The sequence below is a fragment of the Grammomys surdaster genome, unplaced genomic scaffold (genome assembly GCF_004785775.1).
Source record: "Grammomys surdaster isolate TR1022 unplaced genomic scaffold, NIH_TR_1.0 125767, whole genome shotgun sequence".
In the NCBI taxonomy this organism is placed as follows: domain Eukaryota; kingdom Metazoa; phylum Chordata; class Mammalia; order Rodentia; family Muridae; genus Grammomys; species Grammomys surdaster.
The window spans coordinates 1,883,042-1,902,129 of NW_021620598.1; the positions used below are offsets into that span (position 1 = coordinate 1,883,042).

At 50.0% G+C, this 19,088-nt stretch overlaps 1 protein-coding gene across 1 annotated transcript in view; it reads left to right on the forward strand.

The window, feature by feature from the left end:
- The window catches only part of Arhgap8 (Rho GTPase activating protein 8), a 46,664-nt gene that overhangs the window by 6,754 nt on the left and 20,822 nt on the right, over window positions 1-19,088 (forward strand). Inside the window, exons 2-4 of the mRNA XM_028788723.1 lie at window positions 6,837-6,978; window positions 16,461-16,548; window positions 17,658-17,789. Coding sequence (XP_028644556.1) covers window positions 6,900-6,978; window positions 16,461-16,548; window positions 17,658-17,789 — 299 coding nt within the window. The 5' untranslated portion in view covers window positions 6,837-6,899. The remainder of the gene's footprint in view (window positions 1-6,836; window positions 6,979-16,460; window positions 16,549-17,657; window positions 17,790-19,088) is intronic.

Below are 19,088 nucleotides of genomic sequence, written 5' to 3' on the forward strand. Positions count from 1 at the left end.
ATATATATATATATATATATATATATAAAACAGTGTGAGCCAGTTTGCAGCTTCAGGTCCTGCTTGCACGTTCTTGCCCTGATTTCCTTCAAAGATGACCTCTGACCTGGAAGTGTAAGATGAAACAATCCCTTTCCTCAAAGTTGCTTCTGGTCAGAGTGTTTTTATCGAAGTAACAGAAGAACAAACAGAAACAGGGATGCTGGAGCTGAGACTGGTCATTGTGGGTGGGATCTGGGGTTCAGTGTCCTCTGGTGAGGGTAGAAGGCCAGGGCCCCAGGCCAGCACTGAACGTGGGTGGTGGGAACTGTGACAGAGGTACCAGCTATCCCCAAATGGTGATAAGAGGGGTCCCAGACTGTGAGAGTGAGACTGGACAAGGAAGGACCTTAAACTGGCTCCTGCCAGTCAGCCACATGAACTTCACCCATCCCCCACTCCATCCCCAGTCTCACCTGGATCTGGATTCTGGTGACTCTATATCTCCCCCTGGACAAGTAGTAATAAATAGTCTGTGTGTGCCTCCCGCCAGCCCCAGGAACCGTGTGGTGTTGGTGGTATTGAGCGGGCCATGAGAAGGTTTATGGCCACAAACGTAGCTGAGACCGAAAAAAAAAAAAAATGGCCCCTGGCTGTGGTGTGTCTGAGGCTCATGCCTCTTTCTTTTTGAGCCTTGGAGGGTTAGGTGTGGTGGCATGGGGCCCCTCTCCTGAATTCGGAGAGAGCCTGGAGGTGTGCACATTCCCTGAGCTCTTTATCTGTGTGTCCCACCTCCCCCACCACGGGCTGCGCTGCTTAAGGTGAACCCTGCATTAATTTGCCCGAAGTAAGTAGGTACTCGTTTGTAGCTACTGCATTAAGATAATTGCTATAAGGGTCTGTTTGTGTAAAGTGCAAACACATTTTGACAGCAACAAACCATTTTGCTGTGAATTATAAATAGACCCCTTGGGTGGTTTGGAATCTGTTTTGCATAGCACGCCTGCTGCTGGATCGCCTGTTCTGGTCTTTGGTGCTGATGACTAAGGAAGCTCTTCTCAGCTTCGTAGATGCTGATGGCTCCCCCAGGAGTAAGTCCCCTCACGGGGGAGACTCTGGAGCTCAAGTGGAGGCAGTGGTCACAGGCAGAGCCAGGAAGTCTGGGGGACAGGACTAAGGCTCAGAAGCACTGAGGCAGGACAAAGGGTCTGTTTGCAGTGTGACTTGTCACTCCGGCATTTATGAGGGGCCTTGACTATGCTGGCCCTGCATAGGGTATGGGGGTGGGTGTGCTCTTGAGCCTTTGTGAAACTTTACTCCACCAAGGGAGAGCAGAGAGCCGGGACTTTCTGGTCACCCCTGGTGGGAGCTGGGAGCTGTGTTAAGAGGATTGACCCTCCTTTGGGAAAGGGAGAATTCTCCAGAAGGAGCAGGATGGATAAGGGCCAGACAGTGCCTGCAGCCAGGGCTGAGACAGGAGTTTTTAAAGTGTACGTTGGCGGGAGCGGACTGGGGGGCCGATCAGTGAGGAAGGGTGCGTGCAGTGAGTGAAGGTTGAGTTTAGGTCTCCAGCACCCAGCTAAAAGCTGGGCGTGGCCATGCACTTGTAACCGCCCCCTCACCCCCACCCCCGCCCTGGGGAGAGAGGCGGAGACAGGAGGATCTCTGGGGCTTGCTATCTGCCAACCTAGCTCTGGGTTCAGTGAGAGACCCTGTCTCTAGGGAATAAGGCAGAGGCAGACAGGACAGCTAATGTCTTCCTCTGGCCTCCATGTTTGCATGTCTGTACAACCACATGCAACATATATATACATATACATTACATACATATACATACATATACACGTACGTGCGTGCATGTGTCCGTCCATGTGTGTGTGTGTGTGTGTGTGTGTGTGTGTGTTTGGAGTGGTATGTCTCAGCGGAAGAGCAATCGCCTAGCATATGCTTGGTCCTGGAGTGTGTGTGTGTGTGTGTGCACACATGTGTGTTTGTGTGTGTGATATTATATATCATCATCTTCATCATCATCACTATCCTCTTCATCACCATCATCATCATTTTCTTTACATATTGAGCTCTTCCCACGGTTCAGAACACCAGGAGCCAGGTGATGCTGAGAGCCGTGTAGGATGCTGGGAGAGCCTTGCTTTAATTCCCACTCAATGGCTGCTGTGGGAAGGGGGTACCTGGTGCTCTCCAGCAAACTGCTTCCTGGCAGTGGTGCAGGGCTGACTAGGCACACTTCAGAACAAAAAAATCTGGCCTGTGCCGAGGGATAGAGACTGAGCTTGGAAAGGGAAGGGATCCGAGTGTTGGTTTGATAAAGCCGAGGACAGGGGAAAATGAAGTCTTGCTGCTTCAGAGGCGGTGACTGTGGGCTACGCACAGACACTTGGGCCTGTGGATGGCGTGAAGCCTGGCCTCTCAGCCACTACCAGTTCCTGGCCAGCTGCCTCAGGGTGTGTGTATCCTGAGCTGTGGGCTCTGAGGGCCAAGTTCCTTCACTGGCTTTTGTAATAGAGTTTCCCTTTAAGGTATGGCCACAGGGTCCCAGCCTGGGTGTCTTCGCACACCAGCTAGGTCCTCAGTGAGCTACTTTCCAACGGGGATGGTTTTGGATTTGAGGGGTCCTGAAGAGAAGGTGGGGTGGTGGATCCTGGCATTGGTGTCCTGCACCCTGCCAGGGAGGCAAACCTGATCCTGGGTATGCAGCTGGGGCCTGGCCAGGGGCTCCCCAGCTCAGAGCCTCAGCATCTAGAGTTAGACAATGTGGAAAAATACTGCTGCAGGCCTGGGGAGGCTGAGGGGGAGGTTGCCACGGGGTCACGTCTCTATGTGACATACAGAAGGGCTGGGCCATCGAAGCTGGTGTAGGAAGGAATGTCACGGACAGGACTAGGAGGTAGGTGGTCCAGAATTACAGGTGCATTAGTCAGGCTCAGTGTGTCTCTGTCTGTTGCAGGTGTGACATAGGTAGACAGGGTACCTGGGACACACAAGGACCCTCTGTCCTTGTCTCCTCTGAGCATCATACTCCTGGCCCTCTCCTGGGACCTTTGCCTCCTCTATTCCTCCCCAGCTCTGGATGCCCTTCTTTCAGGATCTCCTGCCAACGTTGTCCTGGCATCCCCAGGAACTTGGCGGTAAATTTAGCAACCGCTCTGCCTGCCTGTCTGACCACCCAGATGAGGCAAAGCTCCCGGCCAGGGCCACACAGCGGCATGGTGACAGAGTCCTTCCCAGGGTACAGATGGCAAGGGCTTCGGTGAAGGAGGGGGAACAGCACGGGGGGAGGGGGAAGAGAAAGAAAACTAGAAATGTCACTGTTAACACGAGAGAAGCGGCAGCAATTAGGGACAACTAGGTCCTAATGACCTCCGGTTAGAGGTGACCAGCTGAACAATACCCCTGCAGGGGTGTCAGCAGGGAGAACTCACTCACCTGCTGGAAAACAAGCAGAAGCACAAAGCCAAGAGTCACGGGCTTCCTGTCCTGCGCACTGACCTGTGGGTGATCTTGGGTTAGTGTCTACACTTACGCAGCACAGAGCGCTGAGATACACAGAGATCGGTTCTCCCCATGGCACGGTGGTTAAGGTGGGGGCTTCCCTTCTGCCACTACTTCCAGCTCTTGCTAATATTTCTAATAAAGGTATTTCTGTAGCCTGAGGATGGAGAGGGGTGTGTTTTTGTTTTGAGACAAAGTCTTGCCGGATACCCAGGTTGTCCTCACACTTACTAATCAGTACGATGTCACCAAGTGTACATACCCCTTAGCCGTAATGCTAACAAGTTTCGTACCTTAGCATAGAGGAGTCTAACCTCCCTGCTCATCAGAGCACAGAGCTGCTGAGGTGCCTGGAGTGATGTCTTCTGGCTGTGGTTTTAGGGTCCCATCTGTATTTGAAGACATGGACTTTGTCAGCTCTACTGTGTTTTAGTCAATGAAATGATGTCTGTCTGTCTGTCTGTCTGTCTGTCTGTCTGTCTGTCTTCTGAGACAAGGTCTGTCACTGAGCTTGGAACTTACTGATTATGGCCAGTGAGCCCCAGGGCCCCTCCTGTGCCATCTCCGCAGTGTAGGGGTTGCAAGTGTGTGCTGCTGTGGTTTATGGTTTTCCTCGGGTCCTGGAGGAGCTGAGCTTGAGTCCTCATGCATATAAACCAAGTGCTTTACTCACTAAGCCGTGTCCGAAGCCCTGCAGTTCTTTGGTACAGAAGGGGAGACTCTTTGTCGCCCTTAAAGCTTGATTTGTACTCATTCTAATTGTCAACCTGAGGGAGGGTTTGGTTTGGTTTGGTTTTTCAAGACAGGGTATCTCTGTGTAGCCCAGGCTATCCTGGAACTCACTCTGTAGACCAGGCTGGCCCCGAACTCAGAGATCCGCCTGCCTCTGCCTCCCAAGTGATGGGATTAAAGGTGTGCACCACCACCGCCCAGCTCTACCTGAGTTTTTAAATGCTTCACAGGACAGATATTAAAAGGGTGGCCTGGCGCTTGTTAAAACATGTGAAGTAAAGATTTTTTTTTATTGGCTTATTTAAATGTTATAAATATGAGTGTTTTGTCTGCATGTATGTATGTGCACCAGTGTGTATGAGTGTGAGTGTGTGTGTGTATGTATGTGCACCTGTGTGTGTGTATGTATGTGTGTGTGTATGTATGTGCACCTGTGTGTGTGTGTATGTGTGTGTGTGTATGTATGTACACCTGTGTGTGTGTGTATGTGTGTGTGTGTATGTATGTGCACCTGTGTGTGTGTGTGTGTGTGTGTGATTAACTGGGGACCCAGAGATGCTGGGGGTTCACATGACAGCTGTTCACTTTGCCTGCTGGCCAGAAGCCCTTTCACTGCAGAACTGTGCCTGGACTGTAGGTCTCACAGCTATCTGTGGGCTTCTTCTGTTGAACATCTCATCTCAGGGGAGGATTGGCAGAGTCGGCTACGCTTGTCCCTTATGCTCTTGACAAGCTCTGTTCCTGCATGTTTGAGGGAAACCCAACTCCCTTCTGCACAGCATCCAGCAGCAGCAGGTGGTACTTTCTAGTGTTTTAGCTCTCAGGCCTAGGTGCCTGCTCTCGACAGTGTGTGTCTGGATCCCAGCCCCTGGTACCAGTTAGTGTTACAGCTCTCAGGGCGAAGTGTCTGTACCCCAGCCCTCCACAGAGTCTGGTGTTCTAGATCTCAGCCTGGCTGTCTGAGAATCTGAGCCTTTGACGGCTCCCTGGAGTTCTTCTAGCAACCATGGCCCTCATTTTCCTCAGATCTCCACAGCTCCTGCCTCCAACCACACTTGTTTTTATTGCTCCTGCCCTAGCTTCTGGAAATCTCCTTCTGAGCTTTGGTTGGTTATTTGGTTGTTGTTGTTATTGTTTATTTGTTTTTGTTTTCTTTTGACTTATTTTATTATTTATATGAATACACTGTCACTGTCTTCAGACACACCAGAAGAGGGCATCAGATCTCATTACAGATGGTTGTGAGCCACCATGTGGTTGCTGGGATTTGAACTAAGGACCTCAGGAAGAGCAGTCAGTGCTCTCCAGCCCTTGTTTTCTTTTGAGAAAGTATATCACTACATAGCTCTGGTAGGCCAGAAAGTTGCTAGGTAGACCAGGCTGTCCTTGAACTCACAGTAGCTGTCTGCCTGTGGCTCCCAAGTACTGAGATTAAAGGCATGAGCCACCATACAGAGCTTCAGATGCCCTCTTCTTGCTACCCATTGACATGGCTGCTATTGCCACCATCTCCCTTTCTTCCTGTTCTCTGCTCAGTGGACTCTACCTATAACTCAAACCAGTCAAGACCCCAGTATGGAGATGGGAGATGGGCAGGAAGTCCCCCCTAGCTAAGGAACTGTTGGCAATTGATAGTTGCTAGAAGAAGGAGAGTCAGGGTTTTTGTCTTTAAGAATGTAGCCCCTGGTAAGTGGACCATGCTCTGCTGGAAGGCCATAAATCTGAGAATATATGGGCAGCACAAATTTGACTTTCATATGTTTAGAAAAAGAAAACAGAAGACAGGAAGTTGAGTGGGGTGGGAGGCAGGGGTGGATCTGGGAGAAGTTGAGAAAGAATGTGACCAAGATCAAAACACATTGTATGAAAGAACTCATAAAAATGAAGAGGAAAAGATCAGAACTGAGCAAGCAATGGGCACCAGAGAGATGCCTTTAATGGCCACGACACTGCAGTACCAGGAGCAACACAGGAAACTGCCTTCCTGAGACACACAAAGGGATTCCTTCACATAGCCTATTCATGTAGATGGAGCAGAACAACAGCTTGGAGAGTCTGGCAAAGGCGTCATTAACAAATGGGGCAGGCCTTCATTTCAAACTCTGCACCAGTCAAGAGCCTTCTGCTGGGTTGCCAGGGGAAGTGCTGACCCTCAGGTCTGGGTAGAAATGGCTGCAGGGTCATGCAGGGTTCACTGGGGCTGTGACCGGCAGAAATCCAGGGGCAGGGTGTTGAAGTGGGTGTGGAGACAGAGCTGGGCTTCTACAGCAAGAAGCTGCAGTTGCCACGGGGTTTCCTGAAGGCCCTGCATAGCTCAGAGCAGCCTGCTGGCTATTTGGCAGATAACAGTGGGGTGGGGGGCACCAAGGAAGGGTCTAACAGCCAGCAAGTAGAGAGTCAACATCCCTCTGACTCTCAACGTTCTCAGCTTAAAACAAAAAATACCCCTGAGAAAGGATGGTTACGACCAAGGCTAACTATTAATGGTCTATCAATAAATAGTATTTGGTAGTGATTTGTCAATGCTTAGTTCCTGTCCTGGTGCCTTAGTGAGTGATAAGTCCCCCTAACCTAGCTTGTCTCCTAACTCCCTTTAATTCCTGTGTCTCCAACAGAGCGACAGAGACAAGGGAGGAGCAGCCACACTAGGGGCCACAGGAGGGCTCTCAGTGGCGTCCATGGCTGGCCTGGACCCCACCTTGAGCACAAGTCACCCATTCTATGATGTGGCCAGACACGGCATCCTGCAGGTGGCAGGTAGGTTAACTATCTGGTTGGTCCCAAGACTGATCGGTATAGTCTTTAGGGGCTTGCAAGGTAGAGTGGGCTGTCACAGGCTGCCTCTCTCTAGCTGGGTTGCCGAAATGAAGAACATAATGAGAACAAGAGGACCCACCAGTGTTCCCAGACAGCAACAACAATGACATCTGTGTCCCGAGTGCTGTCTCAGCTGCTCAGGGTAGTTCCCCACCTTCTTAAGTGGATGACATCATTAAGTAAGGATGCCGGGCTGTGTCTCAGCCATCAGACATCCGTAAAAACTCATATGACTAGCAACCTGCTCTCACAGGGTGTCAGGAGCCAGGAAAACATTCTGCTACATAGAATTTAGGCCTGCGGACCTCTCAGCATGCACTTAGAGCTTGACTCTAAGTCCCCTGCACCAGCTGTCATCATTGGCTCTTTCTTCTAAGGAGCTAAGATCCTAACGAGGTAGGATCAAAAGGAAGTTCTGTCCTCAAGTAATTGAAGACCCCAGAAACAGGAGTAAAGAATGTTTTGGCACTTGCTGAGTGTAAGAGGGATCCTAAAATGGCTGGGACCAATGGCACTTGGTTGCTTGAAGCTTTTAGTGTCCTTTTTAGAAAGCTTTAGACTTAAAAAAGAGGGATGCTAGATCAAACATGGAGGACATGGAGCCACATATCAACCAAAGAAAGGAAAGAAATGGTCACTTAAAAAAAGATTTATTTATTTTATGTATATGAGTACACTGCCACTGTCTTCAGACACACCAGAAGAGGGCATCGGATCCCATTACAGATGGTTGTGAGCCACCATGTGGTTGCTGGGAATTGAACTCAGGACCTCTGGAAGAGCAGCCGGTGCTCTTAACTGCTGAGTCATCTCTCCAGATCCCAGAAATGGTCGCATTTAATAAAATTAAAATATTAAAAATTTTCTATTTAATACTTCTTTTTTTAAAAAAAATTACTTATTTTTATTTCATATGTATTGATGTTTTGTCCGGGCTCTTAACAGATGAGCCATCTTTCTAGACCCCTGTTTAATGCTTCTTTTTTTTTTTTTTTTTTTTTTTTTTTTTTTTTTTTTTTTTTTTTTTGGTTTTTCGAGACAGGGTTTCTCTGTGTAGCCCTGGCTGTCCTGGAACTCACTCTGTAGACCAGGCTGGCCTCGAACTCAGAAATCCACCTGCCTCTGCCTCCCAAGTGCTGGGATTAAAGGCGTGCGCCACCACCGCCCGGCCTGTTTAATGCTTCTTATTTGGCAAATATTTATAAGTAAAATCCTTTAGTGCAGGTTTAGTCTCAGCATGTGGGAGACAGAGGTAGGCAGCTCTCTGTGAGTTCCAGGGCAGCCAGGGCTACATAAAGAAACCCTCCCCCTCCCCCTCAAAAAAGCCAAAAAAACATAAAACAACAAACAAACAAACAAAAAGCAAAATAAAAGAACACCATGTTTATCTTTTATTTTATATTTCTAAGTATTTTGCCTATCTGTATATCTGTGTACCACATATGTGCTTGGTACTATCAAAGGCCAGAAGAGGGTGTTGGATCCCCTGGAACTGGAGTCATAGATGCTTGTGTGACCCTATGTTGATGCTAGGAGTCAAATCCAGTTGTTCTGCTAAAGTACCCAGGTGCTTTGCAAGATGGCTCTTAACCTGAGCCATCTCTCCAGCCCCAGAACCCATGTGATTTTTTTTAAAGCTTTTCAACACTTTGTGTGTGTGTGGTATGTGTATATGTACATGGGTGCCTATGTCATACACACATGTGTATGTCTGCTGTGTCTGTGTACATGTATGTGTGCTCATATGTACAAGTGCACACCTATGTGTTTGTGTGTGGACATGTATGTATGGGTGTGTGCATTTTGAGACAGGGTCTCTGATTGGATTCAGAGCTTACTAATTGGCTAGACTGGCCAGCCAGCCTTCTCTGGGGATCCACCTGTCTCTGCTTCCTCAGAGTTAGGATAACAGACGCTTGCCATCACACCAAGCTTGGATTCTGAGTGATAACATTAGATTATTGATAAGTTTAGAGACTTCAAAATTTAGGAACCAGGAACTCTGCATGTGGCCAACCTGCACACATGTCCTTTGGACACTTGAAAAGCATGTGTACTTTTCACTGTTGGGTGTGATGTTGTGTCTTTCAGTGAGGTTAGGTTGGTTAGTGATGATGTCATTCCGATTTTCTGCATCCTTGTCCTGCTCTGTGTCCACCTGGCACAGGAATTTCTAAAGCTCTGAAAATTGGACTTAGTTTAAAAATAAAAGGTGGACATTTGTCCCTTTGATTCTGTCCATCTTTGCTCCTTCTGGGTTTTCTGTTTTTCTGTCTTGATTCTTTTTATTATCATTGTCGGGCTGTGTGCATGCCACAGTGTGCGCTCGAGATCAGAGGACAACTTTGTGGAATTGATTCTCTCCTCTTTATGTGGTCTCTGGGATTCAAACTCATGTCATCAGGCTTGCACACGAACTCGTTACCTGCTGTGCCCTGTCCCTGGTCCCAGAAGAAAGAGCAGCGATCCAACCTTTCTGCTGTGGAGCTGTTTTGAGAAACGACTGGACCATAGTCCAGCTGGACCAGGAGCTGGCTGAGGCTGGGGATGACCTTAAACCTCTAATGCTCCTGCTCCCAAACCTCAGGAGCAGCCAAGATGACTGTCCTGTATCCCACCATCCCAGGTGAAGGAGGTGCTGGGGAGCTGAACCCAGGGTCTTTGGTGTGCCGGGGGGGGGTACTCTACCTACTAAGCCACATACCAGACTTATTTTGTTTTTGAGATAGGGTCTCGCTATGCTAGCCTCCACCTGAGTGTCTCTCTGGCTCAGCTGCTTGAGTGCTGGATTGTCTGTGTGTACCCATCCTGGTCCCTGCCCTGTGTGTGAGGTTTTGTGATGAGTGTGATGAGTGCGATGAGTTGTTCTGTCTGCATGGTGTGCTGTTAGTAAGTCCCCTTTACACCTTCTAATACTTGTCTTTTTTGTCTGGTTGTTTTTGAGGTGGGATCTCACGTAGCTCAGGCTGGCCACAAACTTACTAGACAGCCAGGATGACCTCCAACTCCTTCCCTTTTTGCTTCTTCCAGATGCTGGGATCACAGGCACGCACCTCCACACCTATCTCCCCCTTGCCTTAGAGTGTGATCTTCCTGACCAAGGCCCTCACATAGCTATCTCATTCCGGCAGCTGGCAGATGTGCCTCTCCATTCTTTCTCTTCCCACCTGAAGGTCCATATATACCTCTACAGAACATGTCCACGGTCTTTTAGAGATGGAGACAGAATGGGAAGCCCATTCTCAGGGCCTGGTACACTGAGGAGTCTATGTTTGGCCATGATAGCTCCAAGGCCACAACCGACTTTGTGATTGACAGTTATCCTTTTTTTGCAGAGGAGGAGAGTGCTGATGGCAAGGGTATGTAAGTGTGTGTCTGTGTGTACCTATGTGTATATGTGTGTGGTGGGTATGTACACATGTGTGTGTGTTTCTCTCTGTGTATGTGTGCATGTGAGTATTTGCATGTGATGAGTACAGATGCCCGTGGGCTAAAGGCATCAGATACCCTGGAATTGAAGTTACAGGTGGTTGTGAGCTATCCAACATGTACTAGGAGCTGAACTTGGGTTCTCTGTAAGAGCAGTAAAGGCTCTTAACCATTAAGCCTTCTCTAGCCCAAGAGATGGTTTTAAAGTGTTAAGCTGGAGGCTGAGCTGAGCTTCTGGACTGAGGATGGAGTCCTTATAGCATGGATAAGACCTCTGGTGTGTAGAATCGATTCTTTAAGAGAAGTGACTTGTCTTTTTTTGGCCTCTGTCCCACCTGCTCTATTGGCAGATGCCCCAGAGCTGGCTTCACTCACTGTGGGATATCCCTGTGGTTTCTTATGGGTCCTTCCGTGTCACTAAGGGGCTGCTCTAGTTTAATTTCTATTACTCTGATAAATACCGTGGCCAAAAGCAGCTTGAGGAGGACAGGGCTTATTGTATCTTATAGGTTAGAGTCCATGATACAGAGAAGTCAGGGCAAGAACCTGGAAGCAGGAACTGCAGCCAAGGGCATAGAGGAACACTGCTTGGTCCTTCTGCGAATTCGGTCCGATCAGCATGATGTCATCAGTAAGTGGACCAGCACGGTATTTTGTGGAAGAGATGACACAGGACTGGAGAGTTAATGTACTCTTGTGGTATAACTGTAAAATTGTGAGAGCAAAGAGCCCCTGGAGGTCCTTGTGACATTTTCTAGATCAGTAGCTGCATACTGTGTACCAGGATATATGTTAATCTGCACAATCAAGGACACTATGTCTGGAATGGAAGTCACTATTTCATTAAGTTCCGATAGTCAGCTGTCATTCTCCGTAGTCTGTCTGTCTTCTGCACTGGCCAGGTAGGAGAGTTCAAAGGAGATGACATGGGAGCCACCACCCCTACACCTTCCAATTTCTTGATGGTGGCACTAATTTCTGTCATTCCTCCTGGGATACAATATTGTCTTTGGTTTACTAATTTCTTTGATAAAGGCAACTCCAATGGCCTCCATTTAGCCTTTCCTACCCTCACTCCGTAGGTCAGGGAACCAATGTGGGAATTCTGCCAACTTCTAAGTATATCTATCCCAGTTACGTATTCTGGAACTGGGGGAATAACCACAGGATGAATTTGGGGACCCACTGGACCTATTCTGAATAGGGCTTTAGCCAAAACGCCATTGATCACGTGACTTCCACATGCCTCTACTTTAACTGGAAGGCTTATTTGGGGGAAGAATTTTTAAAACCAGTTTTCTAGGAGTGTTTGGAAGGAAAGGGATGGAAAGAGAAAGTGTGTGTGTGTGTGTGTGTGTGTGTGTGTGTGTGTGTGTGTGTGTGTGTTATGGGGTTTCTCCTGGCCCCTGAGTGTAGAAAACTCTGTTTAGGCTCCTGGGCTGGGCCAAGACACCCTATCCCCAGCCTGCAGGAGTAGCATTTCCTCTTGGCTTCTCCTGAGCCGAGGCACTGCAGCCATCAATAAACACTGGTTAAGTGATCTTGAGATCAGGCAAAGGGAGGAGGTAGAGGCCACCAAAAAGAAGGTGTTGCTGAGAAGACTGGACATCACAGGTGGTGGCATGAGGCTGCAGGGGAGGGAGGACAGAGGCTCTCTGGTGCAGGGAAGCAGAGGATGGTGGGAGATACAGATTTTGGCTGTTCTGTGGGACCTAGGCTTTGTGTGTGTGGAGAGGCCTTCAGGCTGATGCTATAGTCCGATGAGTCTAATCTGACTTTGTGATTGACAGTTATCTTTTTTTGCTGAGGAGGAGAGTGCTGATGGCAGGGGTATGTGAGTGTGTGTGTGTGTGTCCATGTGTGTGTGTCTGTGTGTGTTTGTGTGTATCTATGTGTATGTATATGTATGTGTATATGTGTGGTGTGTGTGTCCACCTCTCTCTCTCTCTCTCTCTCTGTCTCTCTGTCTCTCTGTCTCTCTCTCTCTCTCTCTCTCTCTGTCTCTCTCTCTTTCTCTCTCTCTCTCTGTGTGTGTGTGTATTTGCATGTGAATCGAGAAATGCCCTTTGGGTTCTGACCTTTCTGGGCCAACTTAACTTTCTCTTGTGCCATCTAATCATGGTGTCTTTTGGAACGGCCATACTGTGACTCAGAACTTTACCTGAGGGATTGGTGGCCCTTGGACATGGGCCACAGTTGGCATTGGTACCCAGGCAAGAGGACCCAGTTTGGAAAAGTCTCTGTTTTCTGCTGTTGTGCCCAGAGCCTGAGCCAGACAGAGGAGGGGACTGTGTGGTGGGTTAGAGCACAGATCTCTGAGTAAGCTGGGCCTGGCCACAGTTCTTAAGAAGAGAGAGATGAATGGATGCTGCATCTGCAAGCAGATTGTTCTGGAATCTTAAACACCAGCCAGGCTCTGGAGCTTCGCAGAGGAGGGATGGTGTGGTGTTGCACATAACAAGTAGTTTTGCCAGCCGCAGAGGTGGGACTCAAAACCCACCCGTGCCCACACAGTGAGTGCATGTGATGATGCTTTATTCTGGTTCATTATCTTTCCAGGCGTGCGTTCTTCCGGCCTGCATCACGTTTGGGGGAGCAGGGGAGGAGAAACCCTGAGCATGGCTATACATACTTTTTAAAAACACAAGTGAGTTTAAGAGGGGTCTCCTTGTAGAAGGGGGCTTTTGTTTTCTTCTGGGTCCTGTCCTTCGAGCAAGCAAGCCAGCAATGACTGATGGTCAGAGCTGCAGGGAAGGAGATGGGCAGCAGCCCTCAAGGGGGCAGCAGGGCTCTCCTCAGGCTCCTCAGGGAAGAACAGGGCTGTAGACATCCAGCCTGCTGGATCCCCTGGGATGAGGCCAGGCAAAGGGAGAAAGAAGAAGAGACCACCAGAGCAGCCTGGACATCACAGGTGGTGGCGTGGGGCTGCAGGGGAGGGAGGACAGAGGCTCTCTGGTGCAGGGAAGCAGAGGATGGTGGGAGACACAGATGGTGGCTGTTCTGTGGGACCCAGACTTTGTGTTTGTGGAGAGAGCTGCAGACTGATGCTCAGGTTTAGTGAGCAGCGAGGGGCTGCCGCCATATGTCCTGGTATAAATGAGACAGGATGGGGAACAGAGGAGACATACTGAGTTCTAAATAGAGACCCTTGTGCCCTTCCTTCTGAGAATCAAGATAGAGGTATCTAACCTGAGGTGCAGTGTCCCCCTCAGGAGAGGATAGGCTCTGCCACATCACAGTGGCATCTACATAGCTCTGGCCTTCGGATTTCTATACATTGTAAGATAAGTAACCCAACAAATTGCATTATTTCTCTCCTTGGTCTATGCAAACTATACATGGATCTATTTCCCTTCACCAAGTTTCCTAAGACCCTCTGGGATACAGAGAAACTAAGATTATGGACCCAAGTGACAGGTAATGACACTAGGGCTGCTGGAACAGAGGGCCCCCATCCAAGGAGCCTCTAACAGCAGATATTCAGTCTCATGGTTCTGGGGTTCAGAAGTGAGAATCCAGGGTGTGGGTGGGCTGGTTACTCCTGTAGGCTCTGAGGAAATCCACCCCAACCTTCCCAGCATCCTTTGTTCTTCCTGGGGTTCCTTTGTACCTCGTGGCCTTTGCCTATCCCTACACTGCCCACCTCCCCTGGCCCAAGGCTATGTTCTCTCCTAAATCAATTCTCTCCCGCCTCTTTGTTCTAAATCCAAGATGGCCCCATCTTGAACTTTAACCTAATTAAATCTGTGATGAGCCTGTTTGCAAATAAGGTCACATTTAGAGGCCCTAGGAAGTTGTGAGTTGGTTTTTGGGCACGGGAACAGTATTGAGCCCAAAGCTGCCTCCATAATGCCTTTCCCTAATGTCTATCTGAGATGTCCACTCAAGGGCAGCACTGCCCACTGCAGTGTGACACAAGTGCAATGACCAGCATGGTGGCTTCTCAACACATGTCACTGCTGAACCCGAAGTGTGTATAGAGAATACCCTGAGGTGCCCATGGCAGCTGGTAGCCCTCCACACACTGTGACCCCACAACACACGCCTGGCTTCTCAGTCTTGCCCTCTCGACGTGCACATGGGGTGGTGTGTTCACAGATGTGGGGCACAGTGTGTGGGGGGGTCAGGAGGCAGCAGCTTGGTTAGGATGACAGGTGTGTTTGCAGGTCAGGGGACTCAGGAGGGGTGACATCCAGGGCTGGGGCAGGAGGATGCCTTCTATGAAATGAAAGCCAGATGTGGTAGCACATGCCTGCAATTCTAGTGCTTGGAGACTTAGGTAGGAGTGTCAGAGGTTCCAGGGGATGCAGATGAGCAGTGCCACCGGCAACCCGGGGACAACGCCTTGGAACCTCTGCTGTGGTAAAGCTAGGTCATTTTGTTTTGTTTTTTGACATAGTGACTATAGAGCTCTGGCTGCCCTGGAGTTCATTCTGTAGACCTGGCTGGCCCCAAATCCACTAAGAATTAACAGGAAGGACAAAAAGGACCTCAGGTTGAGGGCCTCTCTCCCTTCCTCTGTCCTCTTTATTTTTTCTTCTCATCCTGCCTCAGGAGGATCCAGGCCAGCCTTGGTGCAATTCAGGCCTTGTTGCAAAGAGGTGAGCTGAGCTGGTTCAGTGAGTCAGGATGCCTACCGTCAAGGCCTAGGACCCACATTGGTGGAAGGAAAGAACCAAGTGCCAGCTGTCACATGTCACACATGCACACACATACACACACACACACATGCACACCAACTGTCACAAGTCACACACACACACCAACTGTCACAATCACACACACACACCAACTGTCACAATCACACACACACGCACAAGCACTCGCACACTGAGAGACGGTGAGAGAGACACAGAGCTATAAATGAAGGCCCCGGCAGCTAAGTCTCCTCTGCTTTTGAACCCTGGGGAGCTGGTCTCTTTCTTGTGTCCTGGTCATCAGCACATGTCCCAGTTGCTCTCCCCGTGTCCTGTGTTACCTGTGATAAAGTGTGAGGGCAGAGCTGTGTGGGAAACAAAGCCCCAAGGATCCAGCCTGCAGGAGCTGTGACCAGGCTGCTGGTCCTCAGCATGATATGACACTAGTCCCGACCCTAAGTCTTCCAGTGTGCACACTGGGTTCCATAGAGACAGAAGGAAGGTCCGCCCATAGGGCTCACAACCTGTGGAATAGCGTATGCAGCATTTGGGACCTCAGCAGTTACCTTCCCTCTGGAGAGAGCCCCTGTGGTCTCAAGCTCACTAAGTGTCACTATAAGCCTGGCATGAGCCTGGACTTGGAATGGGCCTTCAAGTCCACAGAAAAACCATCTGAAAGGGCTCCTGTCACCAAGGCTACCATGGCTGCCACCAGTACCAGCTGTATGCTAGGGACAGCTTGCCTCTTTCCTATCCAGCAGAGCTGTATGTATCTCTCTAAGCTGAAGACCTTCCCCTGTCCTGCATACAAGGAGGCCAGAAGCTTCCGATCCAGCGGCTGTTGCCAGTCCTCAGAACACGTTCGTCCCTAAGGCCTATTGGCAGTCTCTTGTGCCAAGAGTTGATCACAGCACAGGGTGGCTTGGCCTCCTGTATTGGATGTGTGGTCCTGTCCTATTCAGGAACAACTGGTCCCTGACCCCTCTGGCTTTCTCCAAGACTCAGAGTCCTAGGAGAATACTAAGGGGACACTTTTGTAAGAAAGAGGCAGTTGTATCTTGTACTCGAAGTCAAATGTGGATAAAATTAAACCCACCTGTGGGACCTGCCACTCGTGGGACCTGGCACTGGTGACCTAACCTGGCAGCTCCAGTGTTCCATCTGTTAAATGGGAGTGATGGACAGTTGGAAGGTTTTCTCAGGAAATGTGTATGTCACATACCTCCCCTGGGTGTCGCCTGAGCCCCAGCCTTAGGCATCCCAGCCATTGCTCAGTCTGGCCTCCTCTGGCCACCATGACTTAGGACTGAGGAAGTCCGGCCCAGTGGCTGAAGGTTCATACCTTTGTTCCTCCAGGGGATGACTGCCAGGGGAGACGCATCTTCACTTTCAGTTGCTGCCGGCTGCCACCCTTGCATCAGCTCAACCACCAGCGTCTGCTCGAGTGAGTACCACTCTGTTCTCTGCAGCATCTGCCTACCAACGTGGTCATCCTGGTCTCCATTTCCAGGGAGGACATAGAGAGGCAGTGAGCTCAGGATCTCTGGAATCCACATCATAGCTGTCTGGGAGAGGCTCCCACCACCAGGGCCACCAGGGCTTCACCAGCACCAGTAGAATGGTGGATGTTGGCGTGATTCCCCTCTTAGCCAGCTGAGCTGTGGGCACTGACCTCCGAGGTGGGGGACAGTCCCCTGTCCCAAGGGCATGGAAGCTTTGTCTCCCTTACCTGATGGATGCAGGCTGTCTAGAGAGCAGGAAGGCGTGTTTCTGGAAACACAGTAGATCAGCAAGATGACTGAGGTGGAACCATAGTGGTGGGGCAAGGGCAAGGCTAAAAGTTACGTGGCCCTGAGTTCGAATCTTAGCCCTCCTTGAACAGTTTGCTGTGGCTGCCTTAATAAATGATGGTGAACTTAGTGGCATGAAACAGTAGAACTATATTCTATCCAGAACCGAGGTGTGCTTCAGACGTGCTCCCTTAGTGCTCCCTCCATGCTCCCTCCAGAGGGAGAGCCGGTGGCCAGTCTCCTCTAGCTCCGAGTACTGGTCAAATCCTTGAACCTCTCACCAGGACTGTATCATATCCACTCTGCCTGCATCTTCACACAGTCTTGTCTCTCTAAGGGTCTTCTCTGTGGACCCATGAAGGGGCCTGGGCCTGGGTTTGCATCTCTAAGACATCTCCTGGAAGCCATCTTGGTGGGTCCAGCATCCACCCATCTCTTAAGACCCCAGATTCATCCGTGAGCACCTTTTATCCCAAATGCAGGGTGATCACAGTTTCTGGGGCTTTGCTGTGGCTGTCTTTGGGGAGGTGCCATGTCCACTTGCTAGCTGTACGACCTTGGGTCAGTGAGGTAACACCTCACCTGAACCTCAGGTGTCACCTATGGGACAAGGAGAGTCTCCACATGGTCCTGGATATGACCTAAGCATGGCTAGCTCCCGACTACTGCTGGCTGATTGGTGGCTTCTGTTTCATGGACGTTAGTACATCACAGTGTAGAGCTAACAACTGTCTGAAGGAACCCTGTGTCTTGTGCCCTCCAGGTATCTGAAGTACACACTGGACCAGCATGTGGAGAATGACTATACTATCGTCTACTTTCACTACGGCCTCAGTAGCCAGAACAAACCATCCCTAGGCTGGCTCCAGAATGCTTACAAGGAGTTTGACCGGAAGTGCGTACAAGGGGGGCACAGGATTGGGAGGCACACGGGGACTGAATGGGGGTGGGGCAGGGCCATGGGCTATGCAGTGGGTACAGACAGATGCTGATGCCTCATTTTAGTGATGGAGAGAGTCCATTTGGGAGAAGGCTTCAGAATCTCAACACTTCTGTCCTGTTGCTGGAGGCAGAAGTGTCTAAGGTAACCAGAGGATTAGCATCTGGGCAAAAGGCAGTGGTTATTATGTTTGGGGTTTTGAGACAAGTTCTCACCGTGTAGCCCTGCCTGGTCTGGAACTCTCTATGGAGACCAAATCTCTGTCTCCTGAGGGCTAGGATTAAAGGAATGTGCCACCATACCTAGCAGGCCACTGGTTTTTGAAGGGTGACAAAGTGAGAGGTCACATCTGCAGATAGAGGAGGCCACGTGAACAGCCATTCCCATGTATACTGAAGGACATCAGAGAACACAGCTGTCCCTGCGGGGGGATGGAGTACTTTCTGGCTTCTGCTCTTATCCTGGGTCAGCGGTGCTAGGTAGAGGTCAGAGGGAGAGACAGCCGGTGGTCTTCAGATTGGAGGAGCTGAACTCTCCTGCTTTCTTCCCACTCTTGGCCAGATATGCTGGGGCATGCTTATAATCCCAGCCCTCTAGAGAGGACAGGAGGACCAGAGTTCAAGGCCATCCTAGGCTATGTGAGGTTGAGGCTAGCCTGGGCTACATTTGGCCATGTTTCAAGAATAAAACCCAATTTAATAAAGATTTTTCCCACTCTCTAGGGAAAGGAGGTAGGGGCAGGGAATGGGAATTTTTTATCTTGGCTCCATAGAAACAAAACAAGTGGGTGCTTTAGGCACCGGAACTATCCAAGACCGGCTGTCCCTAGAGGCCTGCACCTGGGATTCTAGCTCTGATCTGTTCTGGGAGAGCCTGCAGATGCCTGTGCTATGCTCTGGAGGAACCCCACCGGCCTCCTCCTTATCTCCCTCCAAGTCAGGCCACACCTGCTAAGCGTCTACTCCTTACACAGCCTGACTCCAGGAGTGCTTGCCATTTTTTGAGGCTTCTTGTGAGAGCAGCTCCCTCTTCAGTGGGTGTGGAGCATCTCCAGGCTCTCTCACCTTGTGGCCAGAGCTTTGTAGATATGATTCAAATGATGCCCCAGTCACAGGGCCTCAGCATCAGATCTCCAGAGGCCACCCGTGGCCTTGTGCTTTTGGCTTCGTGATCTCTGCTGAGCGGCTGGGTGGCAATGGGGCACTGGCCAGCACTGACATGTAGGACACCTCTCCTCTCCTCTCCTCTCCTCTC